At 38.1% G+C, this 18879-nt stretch overlaps 1 protein-coding gene across 1 annotated transcript; it reads right to left on the reverse strand.

Moving 5' to 3' along the window:
• Positions 1-4117: 4117 nt before the first annotated feature.
• Positions 4118-4522, reverse strand: LOC145412886 (general transcription factor II-I repeat domain-containing protein 2A-like). The gene has a single exon (XM_080282684.1). It carries the CDS (start codon positions 4520-4522, stop codon positions 4118-4120), a length of 405 nt encoding a protein of 134 aa, XP_080138810.1.
• Between the last annotated feature and the right edge of the window lie 14357 nt (positions 4523-18879).

The raw sequence follows: 18879 nt of genomic DNA on the forward strand, positions 1-18879 counted from the left end.
TTCAAGAAAAAATTCCACACAGCGCTACTAGTATTTGAAGCCATGGTTGCTGTGACTTCACGCGTGTGACACAGACGGAGGTTGTTTATTGACTAACGTCTAACCACTCGAGAGGAAAAAGTAAAGCGAGAGAATCATGGGTGGGGGTGCCGGATATTAAATGTATGTATTTTAATCATATTATACTGAAATACTTAAAACATTTTCCGGTGTTAATCCCATGGATAATTGAGGATCTTCTGTATCACATTTGGCTATTTTGAAATTAGAATAGATTATTTAAATTCCACTGAATAAAAACAAACGCACACTTACTCACTTGGTGCTATCTAAATAGGCCCATGTTGTGGCATCACTGCCGCTGGCTGAGCGATAACAAGTACGGGAGGCGTGGTTACCAGTGTGCATCGTAGCTGCGACTCAAAGCTCCAGTTAAACAAAGAGAAAGAGAAAAAAAGAAGATAAAAGCGAAAAATAAAGAGATATAATAAAAGCAAAGAACAATGTATATCTTGTGATAAATTAATAATTAATAACTTTAAAGAAATAACAAAACGCTTGTCATACCATGAAATAATATTGACTTTAGTCCAGATGTGCCTATATAATAATATAGCACGTGAAACTATTGAGAGAGAGAGAGAGAGAGAGAGAGAGAGAGAGAGAGAGGTTGTGGATGAAAAGGAGAAAAGAATTATGACAAAAAGAGAAAGAAGAAATAGTGGATGAGTGGATATCAGTAACCTCTGTGGTTCTTTGACGCGATACGTATTATTATGCGGAGCTTTTATTATCTGAAAACGCAGTGGCGGATAATGATGTGGAGCTTTTGTTGTCTGAAGACGCGGACATTGTTTTCACTGTGGAGGCCTCGCGGAGGCGAAGGCGGATATCCGATACATCACTAACAGGCACATATTCCTACCCGTTCGAGATTTTAATTTTATACACTTAATACTAATAAATTACAGTAGGAAAAAAAATGACTTAGCAACTAGGTAACTTAATCTACATTCTGATCATGTTGACATGGAGACAGCTATACCCTGGCCACACTCTCTCGCTAAACCGAACTTTTGGTCACAGAATATACAAGATACAACTCATCATCACTTCCGGGCACTACAGCAGTTGGTCCTAACATTTAAGATGAAAATGACCAGCCTCACTCATTCCTGAGTGGCATTACGTGAGCAATAAACCCTAATCATCCGACTGGAGCGCAATTATTAGGCCTACCCACTACACTACCGGGCACCAAAATTTGGTTACATGATAGTAAATGGTTTCTTGTTGTACAGGAAACCATTTGGCTTGTCACTCAGTGTAGAGTCACCCATAAGCAGAAGGAAGAGGAAAGAATGAAGGAAAGAAAAACAAAATAGAGAGTGTAAAGTCACCCATAGACAGAAGGACGAGGAAAGACTGAAGGAAAGGCAGAAGAGGATGGAAGGAAAGAAGGATGGAGGAGAGGAAAGGGCAGACATCCGAGCGCAGCACTACATCGAGTAAGAGGATGGTGAGTGCCCCCACCTACCACAACTAATAATAATAATAATAACAATAATAATAATAATAATAACTAGAAGTGGTACCCGGCATTGCCTGCGTAAAACCCTACGATATTGCATTGCCAGGGACCCTGGATGGCCATTCCTTGTGGGAGAAGCCCCTTGTTTTTCCATTTCATCCTTGGGCCCATTTCCCCAGGGTTATATTCTTCATGGACCTATTTTCCAGCTACCCACCCACCCACCAACCCTGCCCAGCCATCCCACCAATCTGTCTACCCATCCGACCTGCTGTAGCTAATAATATGGCTACAGATATAAAAATTCAATGGTAATTGGCTACCATCTTTCCACCATGTTGACTTGAGTTTTTCTGATTAATTATAATCTTGGCCATCAGAGAAATCACTTTAGCTTATGTAATGTACACGTTTAAAACGTTTTAATTCATCGTAAGAAGTTACGCCTGTTAGAGCTGTTAAAAGTTTTATACGTACAGTATTCCCCTTGATTTCTACAGAGGACAGAGAGACAGGCAGACAATCTCTCTCTCTCTCTCTGTGCAGAGACATGAAACTCCACGGAAATGTCCTGCGGCTTTTATTGCATAATATTAGATATGAATGTATTAATTAACATTTTTGGTGACTGGAGGCCGATTCCACCCTTTCTTTTTAGGCATTCTCTAAGTTAGCGCATTTTAGGTATGTTGATTTAAGAACTTTTGCACTGTAATGCACCGTTTTGGTCTTCTTTTTTTTTTTTTTTTGAGGGTACAAACAGATAAACAGAATGGGAACTTTAGTAGTACGGGTATATAGATTACAAGCGTGCAATCGCAGCCAGTGACGCGATGTTTACTATATGTCCTGCTGAGAAATGAACGGCCCCACGACCTGGCCTAGCCCGACACAACACGGCCTGACTACGATGGTTTTCAGAAGCTAATAACTTTTCTGCCATGGGAGATAGAGGAGAGATTCCTTCAGCAGGTAGTAGAAACATTCAATAAATTTAGTTTTTAGCTATATATATATTTACTCGTGAGACCAGAGAAACCCCTTAGAACCCCAGCTTTCCAGAGGAATGTACCTATGGCTTCAATTGACATGTTCCACTATGATATTGAATGTAATAATATTTCCTTTTGTAACACTATGTTTTCCTACATGAGTTCCAACAATGGAATATTGGATATTACGATCATAATTTTACATGAACTTTTTATTCTATGTTTTGGGGGCCAAGTCAGCAAGGGAAATTCCCCATTTCTGGTTTTTATCATTCGATCAATAGCCAAGTGTTTACTGATGCAGTTCGTTGACAGGGCAAGTCGGGAGCAGAGAACTGAACATCGCGCGTGTGATAAATGCTACATTGCCTCGCCATATTCTCATCCAGAGAGAAAACATGAGAGAGAAAATGTGAGAAAGAATATATATTAACTCAATTATTCTTCTGTTATTTTTCAAGTACCTCATCAGAAATCACCAAGATGAGATCAGGATGACAGACGTATGTACAAACGCTTGCTCGCTCGACAAGCGCTCACAAAACACACTTGCCTGGTATATAAAATTATATATTAAGAAGAATGACATTTGAATTATATTTCTAAAAATATACTGAATATAATTTTTAGAAAGTTAATGCATTAGAAACAAAGGAACAGCTTTCCCAGAAACATGTATAACCGTGTTTAATAGAAATATTCAAAGTCTTTCCTAAAAATTATATTGAATATAATTTTTACAAAATTAATGCATTAGGATCAAAATAAATAACTTTCATTAAAACACTTATCATGTGTAGCAGAACTATTTACTCAAGGTACTTGCTAATTACACTGATATTTCAGTGTCGTCATACAGCTAATCTACTGTACAGGCAGTGAGAATCAGTGTGTTATTTAATGCTCTTTCTCACGTGAAAGCTTCTAACTGTTAGGCTTCAGGCTGGAGGAGGCTAGATTGTGTATTCCATTCAAACCTGAATTACTAAGTTGTGCACGCAACTTGATATTTGTGAATTTCATGTATGAAAAGAGATGGTCACATATGTAAGTATTTCCAAAGATACTTGCCATCTTTTTGGCGTGCTCTACTATGTTTGGAGAAATTGCAGCTTCTAAAACATACTTTTTGTAAAAACCCAATAATAAAACCCCTTCTGCATGGAATTTTGATTTCATTAGTTCGCTGCTTTGAAGTTCAATGAGTTCCATTCGAACCCTTTCAGTTGCTTGGTCTACCTCCACATCAAAAAGAGTAGCAAAAAGCTTGAAATCATCTTTGTGTGACTGAATGTCTGCAAAATGTGAGGAAAACTGCATTCTGCTTTCACGAATTACGGCCACATACATGGAAGTGTCACTGGGTTATTTTTTCAGCAACATTGGGAAATGAGCAAAATTTGATTTTTCAAGCTGATTCTCCAAAAGTTTAAACTTCTCAAATGCCAAAATATGTTCTTACAGTTTTTTCACTAGTTGACTGCGACCTTGTAGTTAAAATTTCAGTTCATTTCAGTAGGAAGTTAGATCCAGTAAAAAATGCAAGACCTGAAATCCACGAGGGATCACGAAGCTGTGGCATATTTACATTTTTCTATTCTAGAAAGTCTGTGATCTCTTCCAGATCATAAAACCTCTCCAACATAGCACCTTGGCTAAGCCAGCGAACGTCACAGAAGTACACAGAGTACTGAGCTTTTACATTCATTAATAGCTGTTGAAATTGTTGATCATTTAAACCTCGAGCTAATACCAAATTAACAGATTTCACCACCACTTGCATAACCTCTTGAATTCCTGAAGCCTTAGCACACAGTGCCTCCTGATGAATAATACAGTGCAGCTTGGCAGTTCTGTTCTGATATCCAGCTTCTTTCACGTACTTCTCAAGAAGTGCGACAAAATCTTTCTTTTCACCTACCATGGCTGGTGAACTATCTGTAGTTATTGCAACTAGTTCTGAGATTTCAAAATCCATGTCCTTTGAACTGATTAGCATGGCTTCGAGAATGTCTGCTTCAGCACTGGAGAGGCTGTAGCTGCACAGATTCTCAAAATTTCAAACTTTGAGTTGATACCTCGAACAAAATTTGCAAATTGTGCAGTGTCCTATGCGTCAGTGCTTTCATCAAGTGCAACTGAAAAATACTGGAATACAACACAGCAGTCACTTTATGCATGATTAAAATCAACAGACATTACTTCATCTCGTCATATTACAGTTCCCACAGACAGACTGATGTTAGATTTTTTTTTCCAGGGCAAACAATGTCTACCACGGCCATCAGACACTCCTTAACAACCTCTGCCTCAGTATTTCATATTTTTAGCTGTTGATGAATATACTGCATAACTGGCACATGTACTTCTCTCTGATTGTGCAACTTGTTTGGTAATTATTGAGGAATGTGCATCCAAATTTGCTTTCATCTTAGCAGTTTTGTCTTTTCTTATGTGTCTAGTTAACTGTGTTTCATGTGTTTTGTCTGAAAGTGGCACTTCATATTAAACTCCTTGTTGACAGCTACATATTCATGACAACCCAAACATAGTGGTTTGTGTCTACACTTGGGAAAGAAATGCTTCTCTGTCTATATTTTTTTAAACACTCGATATTCAGAATCTACCGTCCTACGTTTTGTTGCCATGTTGTTACTGAGAACATTAGCAGAAATTGGGCATGTTGTCAAAACACATATTTATGGAGTACAATGGGAAATAGTACATCATAGCAAGGAACAATGCAGCAAAGAACACACACTGAAACAACAACTTAGGACACAAAACAACAACAAAAATTGAAGCAAGTTGCTTACCCAAGCCTGCTGACGGACAAAACTCACCTATCCTCACCAGCGACTGGTAGACTGATGGGTGGGCACCAATACTGCCTTGTTTGGGGGAGGGGTCAGCATTTTTAAATGGTCGTTATCTGAGAAAAATTATCGCATCAACTTAAAGACATTTCCTTCAAATAATCATTAGTTATTAAATAATGTATATTACATGCATGTTACCATTTATCATACAAGATATATTATCGCATTGGTCAATAATTTTTACACATTTGGCAGTGCTGGATCGCTGATTGCTGAGTGCAGCCTGTCTTAGCCTCCTAATCTGAGTTCAATTCTGTTTGAATGCACAGTTTTCCTAACAAACTAACTCTGTTGTTTGCCGTTATGATTAACAGCCAGTACGACTTACTGGTTTTACAATGAGTACGTGAAAAACAAGAATATTTTTGTGAATTTGTGGAGCATACTGGCAGGCCGGTCAGTAAGTTTATCGGGGCAGGGCTGGCCAGCAGCTGTAGGTTGCTGTCCTCTGCATTATTGGACCTTTAAATCAGTTTCACTGATCTTATGCATGTCGTTTAGGTCATGACAGTCTGTAACTCCATCAAGTTTTGTGGTTCAAGCTTTAATCCTTCCTGGAAAATTAGGTGACATCTGAAATATTCCGAAGAGTCCCAGTTTTTGACCCCAGGTGATCTCAGAATAATCAGCCAATTGGAACCACACTCCTGTCTACACTGCATCCGCTAAATTCTATACTTTAATAAAATTTCAGCTTCCTAGCTAAAATGGCTCTTGAAATAGCTCTGCTGACTCACTTTTCTGTTTTCCAGATATTATCTAGAGACCCATTTGACAGATTGCCACCATAGTTGGCTAAAAGAAGCGGACAGCTGTCCAAACAAGTTGACCAAGTTGAAGACTAGGCGAAATAGCCTTTGATATATTGTAATTCTAAAATAACTGATAATAATAATAATAATAATAATAATAATTAGAACATCATAAAACTGTCCAAGGCAAATTAAAGAAAAAAAAAAAAATACAGCCATTACCTAATAGAAGTTGAGCTCTGAAGCGAACTTGAGATCATGGTCACTGATCTTGTTCATGTCACCTTAAGTCATCACAGACTGTAAGTACACCAAGCTTGGTGGTTCTGGTTTTAATCCTTCATGGAAAATCTGGAATATACAGACCACTCCCAATTATTTATCCCAATCGATCTCAGAGCATCAATAGATTGGAACCATATTCCTTTCTGCGCTCCATCCACGTTCAGGCTATATTGTAATAAAATTTCAGCTTTCAAGCTTAGACGGTTCTTGAGATAGCCTGGCTGACTCACTGTTGTGTGTTCTGGATAATATCTGGAGATCCAACTGACGGACTGCCTCCATGTTTGGTCAAAGAAGCATGCAGCTGTCCAACAGAGCTGACAAATTTTGAAGGCTCTACTCCAAATAGCCTTTGAGGTATCACAGTTTTAAAATAAGTTGGAGGAATAATAATAAAAATAATAACTAGAACACTGTAAAATTGTCCAAGGAAGATTTTGATAACGAAAAACTTCCAACAGCCATTGTCTGCTAGAAACCAAACTACAAATAGACCTCGAGGTCGTGGTCACTGATCTTGTGCATGTTGTCTTAGGTCACCAGTAAAATGCTTTTGTCAGCGAGGTACGAGCTTGGCCATTAAAATTTGAAAGCATTGAAATGTCGCCTTACACCCAAAGGATGCCTAGAGTATAATTGTGGTTATCTACCTACCAAGTTCCATGCCTTTACGACAAATTGTCTGGACTGTGGCCCTTTTTTGAAGGTTTTCGACATGTTGCACTTGGCGCATGCCACATGCACCTCCAGGGTGTGATGAAACCTGTCAAAAAGAAAGCTGAAAGAAATGGGCTGTCATATGGTGGAAACCACGCAGTGATTGCCCCTGTATTATCTGAGGTATTAACTTCACAAAAGTGTTACAGTCAGGCCAGGTCGGGACGCTCATGTGAGAAAATGCCACTACTTAATAAGTGACTTGCGAGGGCTTCGCCCTCGTTCGTAATCAGTGTCTATAAGTCCACCAGGTTTGATGGCTCCAACATTAATCCTTCAATGAAAATTGGGTGGTATGCAGATTATCCAGAAAAGTCCCCCCCCCCCTTTTTTTTTTTACCCCTGGTGAGGTCAGCATTACTGATCTTGTGCATATCACCATTAGTCATTGCAGTTTATAAGTCTACCAAGTTTGTTGGCTCTAGCTTATTTCCTTAATGAAAAATTAGTTGACATCTGGGATATCAAGAAATGCCCCAGTTTTGACTCCATGCAATGTCAAGATCGCTGATCCAGTGCATGTCTCCTTAGGTCGTCATAGTCTACAATTTCACCAAGTCTGGTGGAACTAGCTTTAACCCGCAGCGTCCTGTCGACGTGAATTAACGTCCACATGTTTTGTGACTGCCAATCCCGTTGACGTTCATAAACGCGAATCAATTGCAAGGTCCCTAATTTGCACAATTTTCAATTTTCGTGAGTGGTTTTTGGTACGTATACACGGGACACCTTCCTCTACTAGAAGCCAGGCAGGGACAATGCCTTACCCAGCATGACCTCCCCCCCCCCAGCATGCCATTGTCTCAGCAATTCACCTGTTACCAGTGAGCTGGCCAGTAAAGCCATGTCATGCCACGGTACGAAATTCAGGGCCAGAGTGATTTCCCAATCAATGACAATGTGGAGGACAAACTTTACATAGCATTAGAGGAAGAAACAGTCAGAAATGATGATCAGGTAATGTCGCCAAAAAAGGTCAGGTATGTTGATGTGTTTCATGAGTGAAACAATGCTTATATTGCCTATATTACTATGTGAACACCAATATTCTGTCGTACTACATATAAATTCGTACCAAATAAATAAATAAATACCATTTATGAGTGGTGTGGAATGGTTACACTCCCATAGAACTCGTTTTCTTTGGAGCTAGCCTGCTAGAAAACCCAGTAAGGTAAGGAGGTACTGCTACCTGTTTCGAGTATTTTAAACCTCAGGTGAGCAATTTCTCTATGATTTCTCGATGTTTCTCACCAAAAAGCGGAGGTTTGAGCCAAAAAAAAAAAAAATTCCAAAAATGGTCGGGATTAGGGGGAGTGTGGTGGAAAAGTGGTCGTGATGGGGTGGGTTAATCCTTCGTGGAAAATTCTGTGACATCTTGAATATCTGGAGCAGTCCCAATTTTTGACCCCAGGCGATCTCAGAAACTAATCAGCAGATCTTAACCATACTCCTATACACACTGCATTTGTCCTCAGGCTATATTTTAGTATAATTTCAATTTCCAAGCGAAAATGGTTCTCCTGACAGCATGGCTGAGTCACTTTTGTTTGTTCCGGATTGTGTCTGGAGATCTGGTTGACGGACTGCCACCATAATTGGCCATAGAAGTGGACAGCTGTCTCACAAATTCAACCAAGAGTGGGGGCTGTAGGCCAAATAGCCTTTGAAATATCGCAATTTTTAAATAAGTAAATAAGTAATAATAATGATAATAATAAGACGACCAACACAAAACTGTCCAAGGACAATTTTGATAAAGAAAAACTTCCCACAGGCATTGCCTGATAGATGCCAAGTTATAAAGGGACGTTGAGGTTAGAGCCACTGGTCTTATGCTTGTCACCTTAGGCCATCAAGTTTGTTGGCTCAAGCTTTAATCCTTCACGGAAAATTAGGCGACATCCAGAATATCCAGAAAAGTCCCAAATATTGACCACATGCGATCATCGCGAATAATCAACTGATTGGAGCCACATTCTTTGTTCAATATGCCAGCTTTCAAGCTTTACTGTAGTAAAAGTTCAGCTTCCTTGTATAAATGGTTTTTGAGATAATGTAGTGAACTCATCCTTCCGTGTTCTGGATAAATTCCAGAGATCTGATTGACGAGTTGCCACCATAATTGGCCAAAAGAAGCAGACAACTGTTTGACTAAGCTGACCAAGTTCGACGGTTCTAGGCCAAAAATCCTTTGAAATGTTGCAAGTTTAATATAAGTAAGAATAATAATGTTAACAAGAATAATTAAACCTCCCACAGGGATGTGGGAAGTTTTAATGATAGGCATATTCTCTGGCAGAAGAAGCAAAACACTGAACAAGAGACGTTCTTTGGGCGTGAAACCTTGAGTATGACTTTCCACCATCTTGGGGTTGGGGTAAAGTGTGTACTGAAACTGTGACTGGAGAATGCTCGTAATTTCTTTTACTTAAATTTCACGCCACCCCCCGCCCTCAAAAAAAAAAAAAGAAATCTTATCTCAGATCATGCACTGTAACGAGAGACTAGGACTAGAATGTTAGACTAGTCATGAAGAAGTGCTGTGGGAAGGATGGAGGACAGTAGAATTTTCTTTTTTCTGCTACTGAACTATGTGAAATTCAAATACTTGGGCTCTTCTTTACTCCTGTGTAGGATTGAAATGGCGTCCAATACAACAGACACCTATTATATTAATTTAAATATTCTATTTTAATTTTATGTTGTTCAAGACATGCTTTTATCATATGTAACTACCAAAACAACATATAAGACAGAGATGGGTAGGACTATACTGGACCAGTTGTGCACTGCATATGTAAACAGGAATTATAATTAAATATTTTGTTTAAAAAATTCTATGATTGACGGTATTTGAATACAGTAGTTAAATACATTTTGACTTGTGAATTTTATTATATAAATACCCATTTTCAAATACATCTTTAAATATACTTGTAAACAAAGGCGCGTGTAACACCCTCATACTAGTTGGTGAAAGTGACAGGCATTTGGTATTGCCCCATGATCCTGATCTTCGACCAACTGTTCTCCAAATCGAATTTCCTTATTTTTGCCTAACCTTAACACTTCAAAACAAGTGGTGTAAGGTGCAAAAAACCTAGCCCGACAGCAGTAATGCTATTGTTGTTAAATACTGAATCAGTACTGCCATTAAGGTCATAGTGCCAAATGAAAGCACATATGAGACTTCATATATCTTGATAGTAGTAAATATCTCTATCTTTTACCCGTTTTGAGTTATAGCCCCTTAAATATCCGTGACCTTGAGTTTGACCTTTTAAGGTCATTTAAGTTCAAAGGTCATTGTGTCAATTAACCCTCTCAGTGTCAGTCACGCGATTCGCGTTTCATGTGGATTGTTCTAAAGATGTTCAGTCACTCGAATCGCGTTCCTAAGCACAAAAAAAATCGCCAAAAACTAAGTTTCTGGCGGATTTGCGTCAAATTTTGATACATGGTAGCGAATGCAGCGCTTTCCAATGGTAAGGCATTGGCAACACTGAGTTGCCTCACAGGGCCCAGCACGTAGTGATAAACCTCAGTCTCTTCCATGCAGCCAGGCGGAGAGGTTGCGTCGAGTGTACTGTCCCTTTTAACTCCTACTAATTCTCCCCCTCCTGCCCGAGCCGAAGCCCCTATGGACTCAGTGTGATAATGCAATATTTATGAGCATATTTGTATGTGATATTGTCGATGGAACATAGATATATGTCACGAAAAGGAATTTTGTTCATTATCAATCATTAGGCTTAGAGGTGATATGTGTGTTCACTGTTGCAGGGTTTTGCCTCTCGCCCTCCCCAAGGCCCTGTGGCATGATTATAAATACGTATATAATGAAGCCAATGCCTAAACTGTATTTTGTGTGAAAGATATTGTGGCTGGCTTGGTGAAATTATGGAACCATAGTGTGGAATGGTGCAGGCATTACGTACAGTTTTTATAGTTGGGAAGGAAGAATTAGAGGTGTTTAGGGATGGAATTATTGTGATTCTGATAGTGAAAATGCGTATGGAATTGTGTGAAATATACGTCAAACATGCTGCGGGTGTTCATGAAGGAGTGTGGTGTGTGCCAATACAATAGAGTCGCAGCGAGTGTTCATAGAGAAATATTTCATGCATTGACTGACTTAGCTAAAACAAAGTGCAAGTGTCATAGACAAGAAATATGCCACAACCACATATACATAAGTATATGTAAGTATAAGTATTGTGGAGAAATCTATTGAGTGCATCGCAGGTGTTTTAGGCAAATGTATCACAAGGAGAGAAGAAAATATGCCACAGCCACAGACACACATGCACACACTCACCCACACCCACACCCACCCACACACACACACTCACCCACACATGCTCACACACTACATAACTCCTCATCTTCAAGTTACTGCCAGCATCTCAACACCTCTTGAGGAAGTTGAGTTATCCATATTTTGTTGATCTGTATATTGACCTATTTCTATAGTTCAATGTTTTTCACACAAATAAGTTATGTTTTTTCATACACACATATGAGATGGAAGAAAGTTCAGCTTCGGTATCAGAACCTAGCAAAAAGACTAGTGGTCATGTCGAGTTTCTAACAGCACTATCAAAAACCTTATGATATTTTACGTGTATACTTTGAGTAAAAAAAGAAAATAATAAAACGCAACGAGCGAAAATATGTAGCCGTGAGTGAGGCAGGGAAAAAATGTTTTTTTATCTCGCGTCCGGGTGAGGAAGAGTATTCAACGTTTGTTGTCCAATTTCTCCAAAACTATTGGACTTATCGATTTCCCATAAGAACCATGATAAAGAACAGTAAATTCTACGTATGTTCATTTGCAGAATATAAGCCTCTGGGAGCATTTTCTGTTGGAAAAGTTGGGGGAACAGACTGTTTCGGTAAAGTCGAAAGCGCTCAGAGGAGTAATCTCACTTTGTCGGCCAATTGCTCAAAAACTGTTGGATGTATCGATTTCCTATAAGAACCATGATAAAGAGCAGTAAATTCTACGTATGTACAAGACATAACAATGTAATATCTATTATAAGAATTCGTTGTTACGTAGGTGGGAGTATTGCGTATGCTGTGTGCACATCACAATAGTGACGTACAGACGTGAGTTCCCAGTCGTTGTTGGCGATTTTCTCGAGAACTGTGAAGCGTATCGAAACCAGTATTAGGTCATTAGAAAGCTGGTGAAATTCTGCATAATATTATGCAAGAAAAAACATAACGTGCCAGAAAAATCAGTTTTAGAGCTTTTTGATTTTTTTTCAAAAATGGCATTCAGTTTTTGGCTATTTTTTTGAAAACTGCAAATCATATCGACACCGGATTTGTCTCTTAAGAAAGCTGATGAAATTCTCTATCAAAACTTCTAATAACATTTTCCTGTATGATGGAAAACATACGAATGGTGATGTTGGGAATTGAACGTGATGTAGCAAAATGTTTATTCAAGGCCGCCTAATGTTGTTTTATTCGTGTTATCCTGTTTTTTTGTGGTGCTTTTCAGCTAGAACAAACATCGGCGAATAAGATGACATAGGTTGCATGGCAGTATATTGATGTTTAGGTGGCGAAAATAAGAAGAAAGTACATGTATTTCCCGAGCGCGGGCAACTGGGCCGGGCGGCTTTGCAGAAAAATCGTGTGCCGGAAAACTTACTGAAACTTTCCATGCGCAAGAGGGTTAAAAACCCAAATGGACTTCCTATATGTTGATAATGGTAAATATTTGGTTATCTTCAGTTTTGATTTATAACCCCCATAATATCAGTGACCTTGAGTTTGACCTTTCAAGGCCAGTCAAGGTCAAAGATCTTGGTGCAAAATGAAAGCCCGTATGTGAGTTCCTGTATGTTGATAACAGTACATATTTTCAACAGGTCTCAAGTTATAGCCTTCTGAAAATCCTTGACCTTGATTTTCATCTTTCAAGATCACTCAATTACCACCAAAATTTAATCACTTTCTTTTGGGACCAGTGCCCACATATCCTGAAAGTTTACTGTAATTTCATTCTGCCGTTTTTCTGTAATGTTGCAAACAAAGAAAAAAAACAAACAAAGAAACTCAACCAAAAAAATACCTCGCCGGACTCTGTCCCAGGCGGGGTAATAAGCTGGGTTCAAACAAAACATGAACACATTGAGCTGACCCCGCCCTATGGCCTCGACCTGTGACCCACTCTTTTCATAAACGAACCTCTTCATCTTTCCACCAGGTGTGGTTTAAATAAAATAAAAGATTTGTTATTGGGTCGAATATGTGACACTGATTGGTGACATGACTACTTTCAAATCTGGATTGCCCCCTCTCTCTGTATGTATATATGTTTGTGACAGTGAGTGTGTGTGTGTGTGTGTGTGTGTGTGTGTGTGTGTGTGTGTGTTCTTACCTAATTGTTCTTACCTTATTGTATCTTTACAGGAATGAGTCAAGCTCGTACTGTCCTGTGTCTTAAACCATATTTATCGTACATATCCTTAAATTTGTGAATTGTTTTGGCACACGCTATTTCATTCGGTAGTGCATTCCATTGATCAATTGCTCTGTTTGGGAAACTGAATTTCCTTACGTCTTTATCACCTCTCTTCTTATGCAGTTTTTTGCAGTGTCCTCTTGCTGATGCTTCCCCATATGTTAAGTAATCATTTATGTCTATTTTCTCCTTCCCTGATATGCATTTATATAGCATTATCATGTCACCTCTTTTCCTTCTCTCCTGTAGTGTTGGTAGATTCAGTTTATTTAGTCTTTCTTCATAGCTTAGGTCCCTTAAGCATGGTATCCATCTTGTAGCGGCCCTTTGAACTTTTTCAATCTTGTCTATGTGCTTTTTGAGATGAGGACTCCAGACTACTGATGCATATTCCAGGGTTGGTCTAATGAATGATGTTATTATCCTTCTTAGCATGTCTTCATTTATGTATGTGAATGCTATTCTCATATTGGCAAGCAGTGTATACATGTTCCGTACCTTCTCGCTGATGTGGTCAGCCGGAGATAGTCTGTTATTGATAATCACACCTAGGTCTTTCTCTCTTTCTGATGTGTATAGGGTTATATTTCCTAACTTATAATCCCAATCAGGTCTTTTTCCACTTTTACCAAACTTCATTACATGACACTTGTCCACATTGAATTTCATTTGCCATGTAGTACTCCATTCATGAAGTTTATTTAATTCTTCTTGCAGCTCTTTACAAGAGTCTGTGTTAGTAATTCTCCTTTGTATTTTTGCATCATCTGCAAACATATTCAGATAGCTCTCATTTCCAGTGTTACTGTTTATATCATTTATATACACTAAAAATATGATTGGTGCCAGCACTGAACCCTGTGGTACTCCACTAGTCACTTCTTTCCATGATGAGTAGTTTCCTCTTAGTACTGTCCTCATTTATCTTTTTATGAGAAAGTCTTGCATCCAACAAAACAGTTTGCCTCGAATTCCTCCTTGATGGTACAGTTTCCATAAAAGTCTTTGGTGTGGTATTGTGTCAAAAGCTTTCTTGAAATCTAAATAGGTACTGTCCACCCATCCTTCCCTTTCCTGTATTGTGTTTGTTACTCTGTCATAGTAGCTCAACAGATTAGTAACACATGATTTTCCTTTTCTGAAATCAAACTGTCTTTCTGTTATCATACTGTGTTCTTCTAGATGATTTACCCAAGCTTTTCTTATAAGTTTTTCTAATCCCTTGCTTACAACACTGGTCAGTGATACTGGCCGGTAGTTGAGTGGATTTTGTCTATTTCCTTTCTTGAATAAGGGGACAATATTTGCTTTTTTTCCAAATATCAGGTAGTTTATCTTGAATCAAGGATTTCTTGAAAATTAAAAATAATGGTTTACTTAACTCCTTTGCACATTCTCGTAATACCCAACATGAAATTTCATCAGGACCACTTGCTTCCTCTGTCTAATCTACTTAACTCCTCCTGTATTACTTTTTCTGCTATTTGTGTATCTGGTAGTATGTGTGGACATGCGTGTTCCACATAGTCCCTCTCAAAATTTTTTTCTTCTGTAAAAACTAATTGGAAATTCTTATTTAGTGCTTCACAAATATCTTTCTCTTGTGTATAAGTGATTCCCTCGTCCGTAATGGATTGTATTATATCTTTTACTTTAGTTTTGCTTCTGATATAGCTGTAAAACAGCTTTGGTTGATCACTACTTTTATTTATTATATCCTCCTCAAACTGTTTTTGGGCTTCCCTCCTTATTCTTGTATAGTCGTTTCTTGCCTGTTTGTAATTATTATACGCCCTTTCACTATTGTGTCTTCTGTATCTATTCCACAACAAATCTCTTCTTTCTTTTGATTTTTTACATTCTGTATTGAACTATTTCTGTATTTTCTTATCTGCTTCTTTGTGCTGTGGGATGTACTTCTGGACTCCTATTTCATAAAACTCACAAAATTTTTATATACATCATTTAAATCTTGTCCTCTAAGCTCATTTTCCCAATCAACTTCTAAGAAATACTTCTTTAGGTCTTGATAATTTCCCATTTTATAGTTTAGGCTCTTTTTGTAACTATCATTGCTGTTTACTATGTCATATGCTATCCTGAAGTTATAATTTAGTACTGCATGATCCCTTTTGCCGAGTGGAGGGTGATATATTAAACTGTCAATATCATTTTCTTGCCTTGTAAATATTAGATCTAGCACTGAAGGTACATCAAGTCCTCTTTTTCTGGTGGTTTCCCTCACATGTTGCGTTAAGAAAAACTCTTGTACGAGATCCAGGAGCTTTTGGTTCCCAACAGCTTTCTTGGCTATTTATATCTAGAGTATTCCAATTTATATTTGTATTGAAGTCCCCAGTTAGTATAATTCTTTCCGATTTCTCTTCCATTTTATGTAGCAATGATCTTACACTCTGAATTGTACTCTCTGCCAGGTCCTCATATTCGTCTCTTTCCCATGTGTTTGATCTGGGTGGCATGTACAAATTGGCTACAATTACTTTACCTTCAGATGTGTCGATCTCTACTGCAATCAGTTCTACTTGTGATGGTATATCTAGTTTTATTTCCTTGACTTTTAGATTTTCTTAATTAATATTATAATTCCTCCTCCTTTTTTTAAATATCTGTCTCTTCTCCATATATTGTATTCCTCTAAGTTTAGTATGTCATTTGATATCCTTGGTATTAATTTTGTTTCAGTTAGGCATATTATTTGTGGTTCATTTTCTCTGACATAATCATTCATCTCTAGTAATTTAGATACCATTCCATCCACATTTGAGTACATCAACTTTATCATCTTGTTTATATACTTGTCATGACATGGTTCTACTACCTTCCTCCTTTTTCTTCCATCCTGTTTGTGTACCACTTTCGTACCTGCAATCCTATTACTTTGTAAAAAAATTTCTTTTTCTCCTCTTCTGATCTTCCCTCATTTTTTGTTTTTGCTTCCTCCCTTTTCTCTTTCAGTAATTCCAGTTCCTCTTGTGTTAGGCATCTTTTTATCCATACATTTTTGAACTCCTCTTTTTCCTTAAGATTCTTTGCATTTTTTAGTATCTCTTTACACTCTGGAAAGTCACCTTTAGAGGTCTTGTCTTGTTTTTCTCGTATTTCCCTAACCTTTTTTGTTCCTCTATGTCTTTACTACAGATTTCCTCCGATATTTCTTTCAGTAAGCTCATTACATTTGCCATCTCCTTTTTGTCTCTTGTGATCTTATTTTTAACTTCTTCCTTTTCTATACTAGTGATTACTATTGATTTGTTTATCTCTACTGAATCTCTGAATAACTTTGGATTGTTTTGGATTATTCTTTTCACCTCCTTTTTAATGCTTTTTTCCTCCACCCTTGTTTCTAAGTCTTTCTTTACTTTCACTATTTCAGCATACGTGGTTTCTACATCATTTTTGTAGCTTTGCACAGCTTCATTCACTTGTGTTATCTTCTCCTCAATATCACTGCTCTGGTCGATAAGACTGCTAACTTGCCTAATTGTCTCTGTCATTTTTGAACTCTTCCATAACACTCTCGTGATTGACTACTGTACTTGCCATTTCACTCATTTTCTTCCTAAGTGCACTCAATTCCACTGTTAGTTCACTGATAGTTGTGTCTTTCTTATTGGCCTCCCTAGTTTTTCCATTTCTTCCTTTTGCAAGTGCATCTGCTTCTTTATTTCATCAATTTCATTTTTGAAAGCCATTTCTAGTTTGTTTACACGTTCAACCAGTCTATTGTGGGTCTCTGCTTCAACCAGTTCTTGGTAGAAATCATCATTTTGCTTTTTATCTTTATCCCTTTTCTTTTCCAAATTTGTTTTACTGAAGTATTTATCCATTTTGCAATACTTAAAGTGCAAAGCATGTACTTACAAACTCCGTGTTGTTGTTGTCTAAACAAACCTCAGAGATGACTCAGCGTATTCTTTCGTCTTGGTTCTATTTCCTGTTTGTACAAGTCTTGTTTAAACTTATTATTTTTTTCCTTTTTATAATGAACAATCATTTAGTATAACCTGGTACTGAGCTTGACTCATACAAAGATACTATTTAGGTAATGCCCCTGGCGGTGATGATTTGGTACGGAGCGCCGGTGTCACACGTCCGCCTAGATTGAATCCCTCTGCGTGTGTGTGTGTGTGTGTGTGTGTGTGTGTGAACTTGCTGAGTCATCATGCTACTGCTGAGACAGACCACAGTTAGTGAGTGAGTAAATATGGGTTTGATGAATTTCTGGGTGGATGGATACGGGATTATGCAAGTAGGTCCATTGGGAAATATGCCCTTGGATAAATAGGGACATGGTTGAAATAGGTTTCTATGAAAAAAAAAAAAAATGCCACTGGAGGAATAAGTTTATAGGGAAATGGACCCAAATGGAAACATATTATTCTCAGTGGGTATAAACAGGTCCATGGAGGGAATAAAGCCATAGAAAAAATGTTTATGTGGGTATTTGATTTCCCTATGTGAGAAAGTAGGCATATAAGGGAATGTTGGTTCACAGGAAATATAGATCCAAGAGGGAAAATAGTTCCAGGGACAGAAAATAGGCCATTGGCAGAAAACATGAATAATAGGTTTACTGGGAATATAGGTCAATGGGGAAAATAGGAACATGATGAAAATAGATCTATGGGGAAAATAATAGCATGGTAAAATAATAAGTCCACATGGATAAAATGACCATAAGGAAAAATAGCCACATGATGCAAAATAGTTCCATGGGAAAAATAGTCCCTTTGAGAGAAGTGGTCATTGTGGGAACGTTTTTCTTTGGGAAAACAGGTGCGTGAAGAGCTGACTCCAAGGGGGGTAGAGCCGGAGACGGGCTTATGTGACAGTTATTCTAATAATCGAATCCCTTAGTCTTGGCCTTGCCTACAGCCATTCCATGATGTCTGGCCAAAATCTGATACAGCTGTTTACACTGACCTATTGTACTAGCAATGCGTTTTCCTTTGGAGTGGCCCCCCAACTTTTCACCAATTTATAATCAAAACAAAGATTTGCTTATGCTGTTCACACACACACACACACACACACACACACACACACACACACACACACACACACACACACACACACACACAATGCTTCCAGCATACTTGGGTATAAAAATGTTTTTGCAATGCTTCAGTAAAAAAAAAAAAAAAAAAAATTGTTCAGTAAGCTATGGGATGCTGTAGATGCTCACTGTGTGAAACTGTGTGCACCACAACAACATATA

Source organism: Coenobita brevimanus, chromosome 94 (genome assembly GCF_032717465.1).
Source record: "Coenobita brevimanus isolate Jiangsu-jjx chromosome 94, ASM3271746v2, whole genome shotgun sequence".
Lineage (NCBI taxonomy): Eukaryota > Metazoa > Arthropoda > Malacostraca > Decapoda > Coenobitidae > Coenobita > Coenobita brevimanus.

Excerpts from the sequence above, each read along its gene's own strand:
- LOC145412886 (XM_080282684.1), bottom strand. The coding sequence starts at position 4,522 with ATGCTAATCAGTTCAAAGGACATGGATTTTGAAATCTCAGAACTAGTT.